This window comes from Lactuca virosa, chromosome 3 (assembly GCF_052849685.1).
Source record: "Lactuca virosa cultivar CGN04683 chromosome 3, Lactuca_virosa_CGN04683_v6, whole genome shotgun sequence".
Lineage (NCBI taxonomy): Eukaryota > Viridiplantae > Streptophyta > Magnoliopsida > Asterales > Asteraceae > Lactuca > Lactuca virosa.
The window spans coordinates 374,572,728-374,579,200 of NC_136428.1; the positions used below are offsets into that span (position 1 = coordinate 374,572,728).

The following is a 6,473-nucleotide window of genomic DNA, read 5'->3' on the forward strand; positions in this document are numbered from 1 at the left end:
CCAACATAAGGAATCTTGGATCACAAGCCCACATATATAAGAATGAATGATTTACACAATCAACCCATATATTTAATTAGTCTCCTTTTGATCACTTAATTAATTCCAAATTAATTCTTGATCAATACTAATTAAATAACCTTATTAATATATTAGAACTTATAATATAGTAACCAACCTTAAGTGTTATTTCTCTCATTATAGTCTATCCAAATGCATGATGCCATGCAACCCAAATGGACCATGTCGGGTCGGGTCAAGTCTTACCAATTATAGTTATGGACTTAGACATTAATCCAACAGTATATTCTCCACTACAACTTGCTTTCGGTCAAGAGCCAAACATATCCCATTTGAGAATTTTTGGGTGTGCAGTATATGTCCCTATTGCACCACCTCAACGGACAAAAATGGGTCCTCAAAGAAGGTTGGGAATATATGTTGGTTATGAGTCAGTCTCTATTATAAGATATCTTGAACCATTAACAGGTGATGTTTTCACAGCACGCCTAGCATATTGTCAATCTGATGAGCCAAATTTCCCATCATTAGGTGGAGAAAAGAAGATTCTGGAAAAGGATGTGTCATGGCATGAGCCTACTTTATCATATCTTGACCCTCAAACAAAGCAATGTGACATGGAAGTTCAAAAGATAATGCATTTCCAAGAAATGGCAAATCAATTACCTGATGCATTTACTGACAGAAAAAGGGTGACTAAATCATATATACCAGCTGTCAATGTTCCAGCTCGAATTGACATTCCACATGGACAATCTGATGATAAAGTCACTCAAGAGTCTAAAACACGCCTGAAGCGTGGAAGGCCATTTGGTTCTAAGGATAAGAACCCACAAAAAAGAAGAGGAGCAGAAAATACACTAGATCACGATGAAAGTGTTCCTGGAGAAACACGAATTATTCAAATTCCCCGAGGAATGGAGGATGATGCATTAAATTATGGTCAGACAAATAGAATATGTAACCAAAATGAAACTGACAATATAGGTGCAATATTTTCTTATTCAGTTGCATGTGATATTATGAATGATGATCCCGAACCACAATCTGTCATTGAATGTCAAAAAAGAAATGATTGGGTTAAATGGAAGGAAGCTATGCAAGTTGAATTAAATTCTCTTAACAAGAGAAAGGTTTTTGGGAACATTATCCTCACACCTGAAGTTGTGAAACCATTAGGATATAGATGGATCTTCGTACGAAAAAGAAATGAGAAAGACGAAATTGTAAGATACAAGGCCAGGCTTGTTGCTCAAGGTTTCTCTCAAAGACCTGGAATTGATTATGAAGAAACTTATTCACCGGTAATGGATGCAACCACTTTCAGATATTTAATTAGCTTGGCAGTATCTAAAAATTTAGAGATGCGTCTTATGGATGTTGTTACAGCTTACTTGTATGGATCACTTGATAGTGATATCTATATGAAATCCCTGAAGGATTTAAAATGCCTGAAGCATTAAGTGCAAAACCCAAAGAAATGTACTCTATAAAATTACAAAGATCTTTGTATGGGTTAAAACAATCTGGACGCATGTGGTACAATCGTTTGAGCGATTATTTGACAAGTAAAGGTTATAAAAATAACACTATTTGTCCATGTGTATTTATTAAGAAAACAACATCTGGATATGTGATCATAGCAGTCTATGTTGATGATCTAAACATCATTGGAACGAATAAAGAAATCCTTGAAGTGATTGAACTTTTAAAGAAAGAGTTTGAAATGAAAGATCTTGGAAAAACCAAATATTGTCTTGGTTTACAGATTGAGCATATGCTTAACGGAATACTCGTACATCAATCAAATTACACAGAAAGAGTCTTAAGACGTTTCAATATGGACAATGCTAATCCTTTAAGCACTCCAATGGTTGTTAGATCATTAAATATTGACAAGGATCCATTTCGTCCATGCGAAGAAAATGAAGAAGTCCTTGGTCCAGAAGTACCATACCTTAATGCAATTGGAGCTCTTATGTATCTTACCAATTGTACTAGACCTGACATTTCTTTCGCTGTAAACTTGCTAGCAAGATTTAGTTCAGCCCCAACAAAAAGACATTGGAATGGAATCAAACATATTTTTCGATACCTTCGAGGAACTAGTGATTTAGGGTTATTTTATCCTAACAATTCAAAAGAAAGCTTAATTGGTTATGCAGATGCAGGTTATTTGTCTGATCCTCATAAAGCTAGATCTCAAACTGGATACATATTCATGAATGGAGGTACCGCAATTTCCTGGCGTTCTCAAAAGCAAACACTTGTTGCCACATCCTCAAATCATGCTGAAGTAATTGCACTAAATGAAGCTAGTAGAGAATATACATGGTTGAGATCAACGACACATCTAGTTTTAACTTCATGTGGACTTGAAAAGGATATATGTCCAACTTTAATTTATGAAGATAACTCAGCATGTGTCACTCAAATGAAAGAGGGATATATCAAGAGCGACAGGACAAAACATATACCTCCAAATTTTTTTGAGTACACTCAAGAGCTTATAAAGAACCATCAAGTTGAAATCAAATATGTTCAATCCAGTAACAATGCAGCAGACCTTTTTACGAAGGCACTTCCTACTGCAATCTTTAGGAAACATGTCCATGGCATCGGAATGCGACATGTGCATAGAATATAATGTGACGGATGTCTAAATAAGAGGGAGTCAACTATACACTGCACTCTTTTTCCCTTCGATAAAGTTTTTTTTCCACTGGGTTTTCTTTAGCAAGGTTTTTAATGAGGCAGTACGACAAAGTTGAACGCTAAAATGATGTCATCCAATGGGGAGTGTTATAAATAATTGGTGGTGTTGTAAATAATTGGTGGATGACATAATAATTGGTGCATGGTACATTTGCCAACATTTCTAACTAGTTACAATTATATGTTAGTAAAATTTATAGTATAAATACCCCTCCATTGTAAAGAATGTGATACACCAAAAAGTTATAAGAGATATAACTTTCATATTCTCTCTAAATATTCTTTCTTCTCAATTAAAGTTCTTATCAAAGTTTACTAGTTTGGTTTGATTTATAGTTACATTAATTACGCTTAATATATATATATATATATATATATATATATATATATATATATATATATATATATATATATATATATAAACATGCGAATCCCTAGGTCACTCACCAAACCGTATGGTTGACTATTTTTGACTGATGACTAATTCTTGGCTATTAAGTGAAAAATCATTCACTTTTTGGTTAGATTAGTATTTATCTATTTTAATCCCTCGCTTTCTTTTAAGAGAAAAACAATGTGACGGATACCAACAAACATATTTGGTAACTATATGTTCAATCAACCGTCATAATGTATAAAAATCTGTAACTGTTTATAAACCAATATTTGTTCCTAATCGGCAAGGGATTTTTTTTTCCGTTTGCTAAGGCCATTACGTATCCCGATCACGAAGCCATTCGTGGTCTACGTTGCCACGAAAGAAATTCGTGCACACCCTCCCGATTATTCGTGGTCAGGCGTGATCGTGTTGTCTCGTGTTGCCTACGACGAACTCAAACGCCCAATCATGTATCGTTTTCCTTTCTTGACCGTTCAACGGTAAAATGTTTAAAACTTTTTTTTAATCTAAAAACATTACCTATATATAAACACATCAATTAAAAAAACAATACACTCAAACTATTCTCTTTCACACATTTTCTTTCTACCTTTATTTACCTTCAAAAACCATGACTCCCAAAATGCAGAGTTGGTCGGAAGAAGAAGAAGAGAAGTTAGCACTGGCATAGGTGACGGTTACGTAAGACCCAGATAGTTGAACTCATGGATTTTTTTGGCAAAGGTTGTAAACGTTTTCCATGATTTAATAGGTTATCGCAATCGTAATCTTGACGCAATATGTTGTAAGTTTCGCTTTATGATGGCAATATGTCGCGAGTTTGACGGACTCTATAATCATGTTATAAACAACGCACACGAAGACAATCCGGTTGCTGTGACCAGGCATCAATATGAAAAAATAAAGCACAGACTGTTTAAACACCTCAAAGCTTAGCAGAAATTTAAGGAGAACCTGTGGTGGAAAAATTAAAAAATGGGGTTTAGAAACTAGTTTAAGTTGTTTGTGTGCTTGCATTTTAATGTTTTTTTTTTCTATTTTATTTTAGTTGTTTTTTTTAAATTATATAATGTTGTTTTTAAATTATGTTGTTTTTTAATTGAATAAAAAACTTGTTTAAAAAAATATGTTTTTATTGTATTTGGATTTTGTATAAATTTTTGAGTTAAATTTAATTAAAAAAATAGATGGAATTGTGTGGTCACAGTGAGTATCCCATAAGTTTAGTGGTAGTTACTGGTATTAGATATGACACTCACCACTTTAGTGGGTAGTGGTTGGTAGTTTAGAGGGTGTTTGGATTATATTTTATTGCTTATCATCACCGCTATAAGCTAAGTTTAAGTGTTTTGAAAGAAAATATTAAAAATCAGCTTATTGTGGTGGGGATAAGCTAAATAAGCTACTTTTAAAAAGCATCCCCTCCTTATAACTTATAGCTTATCTTTAATCAAAACATTTTTGTAAAAGTTGTTTTCTCACACCGCCATAACCTAATAAGCTATAAATTAATAACCTATAAGTTAATTTCTCCAAACACCCTCTTAATGGTAGTTAGTAGTTATGATATGACACCCACATTTTAGTGGTTAGTGGTGGATATAAGAGATTTTGTAATTTTAGTGTTGGAAAGTGGGTTTTTGTGATATTGCACATGTATCCACCTGCGTCTATCAAATAATTATCTGATACACTTCAAAATTAATTTTGATGGATCGGGTCGATCTCTACATTTTTGCGTTCATTTTACCGAATTTTGTAATCAATTTATTAGATAATAACAATTTTTTTATAATTAAATGACTAAAAGGCTATAAATTGCCACCAATACTTATATTATAATCGTTCTTTATTATGACACCAACCTTCATTCGGTCATATATCGACCAAGACATTGTCACCACGAGACCACTTCTTTTCAAACACACTACTTATTATGCCCACTAAGCTAGTAATACGTTGGATTCCACATGATATGGACCGAAACAAAATCTAACACCAAAGATTTCTTCCTGTTGCAACACCAAATTGCTTACAATAATTTACGTAGTACGTGACACGAGATCTCACAGCAGCTCGGTTTTTACCTTTGCATTCATTCCCATTGATGGCCTGGATCGTTGCTCCAAACCCCTTACCAGAAGCAAAGTCCCAATGAACATTTTCCATCCAAAACCACAAGGCAGTTTTGAATGAAACCACTCGGTTTGTAGCCACGATCTCTGGGTTATTGATCCCATCGAACCCAAGGCTCTTTCCGGCTGCACCATAGTTGTAGTTCCATGCAAGTTGCATTGGACCTCTACCATAGTAACGTTTCTTAGGGTTGCATGGATATTGTGAGTCGACTGTATCACAATAGCTTTTCGAACGACCATTTATTTCTTCTATATAACAAAAATCTGCAAACCAGCATATGTAGACATTCAGAATTAACGATATTTCTTATTCATTTAACCTAAATATTCTCAATAGACTTACGTTTAGTCAAATATGTAACATGAGCAAAGAAAGCCGCAATTTCACGCTTGGAATCCATGATTGAACCGGATCTACCAAAACGTGGATAGTTTTTTATGACAGTAAGAAAGGCATCTCGTGTGTAAAATCTTCTTCCAAGGCAATTTCGTGCCGACTTAGCAACAATCCCATTAAAGAATGCGTTCGTTACTATCCCAGGGACATAGACATTATTTGGAGGGGCTGGTAAAGAACATGCGCCACCTCGACAGTCTTTTCCACAATAAGCTTTTGTGGTTCCACAAAAGCCATACTTACTACAACACTGGTGCGGACGACAATTGCACTTCTGGGATGCAGCCAGCTCCGGGAGGAGGATGCCGGCAAGAAATACTCCGGCGAATAGGAGGGCTGTTCTCATTTTGTTTGGCTGGTGTTTGAAAGTAGAATGTTGAAGAGAATATTTATCGGGTAAAAGTCTTCTCCTAAGTCTCCCACTATAATTGTTAGAATAAATTAAGAAATGGTCGATGTTGTTTGGTCAATTTTATACGTTTAATACAACTTTTAAAAAGTTTACATGTTACGTCCCTATGGTGTCAAAAGGTTGCAACGTTGGTTATTCGACTAACTCCATTAGAAAACATATGTTAAGTCAGAATAAAATGACCCTTATACCCCTTATTTTTTATTTTCGATTATTTTTTATTTTCTAAGCTACATGGACCAGATATGCAATTTCATCAAATAAAATCAAGCGAAATCGAGTAAACTAATCCTTATAAATGAACTATTTGAAAAAAAAAATAACCATTCTTTTTAAAATAACCACTTTCTCCGGAATATAACATTCCGAAGTGATCTCCGGAACACCGGA

The 6,473-nt window shown here is 34.5% G+C and overlaps 1 protein-coding gene across 1 annotated transcript; it reads right to left on the reverse strand.

The window, feature by feature from the left end:
- Window positions 1-4,943: 4,943 nt before the first annotated feature.
- Window positions 4,944-6,055, reverse strand: LOC145163168 (endochitinase EP3-like). The gene is made up of 2 exons (XM_079082032.1): window positions 5,618-6,055; window positions 4,944-5,538 (listed from the first exon to the last, which is right to left on the reverse strand). The coding sequence occupies exons 1-2, from the start codon at window positions 6,015-6,017 to the stop codon at window positions 5,129-5,131; spliced, it is 810 nt and encodes a 269-aa protein (XP_078938158.1). The 5' UTR covers window positions 6,018-6,055; the 3' UTR covers window positions 4,944-5,128.
- Between the last annotated feature and the right edge of the window lie 418 nt (window positions 6,056-6,473).

What these genes read in the sequence shown, in the direction of transcription:
- LOC145163168 (XM_079082032.1), bottom strand. Translation starts at nt 6,017, where the DNA reads ATGAGAACAGCCCTCCTATTCGCCGGAGTATTTCTTGCCGGCATCCTC. An exon ending in TGTTACATATTTGACTAAAC is followed by an intron (nt 5,539 to 5,617) that starts GTAAGTCTATTG and finishes GCTGGTTTGCAG; the next exon opens with ATTTTTGTTATATAGAAGAA.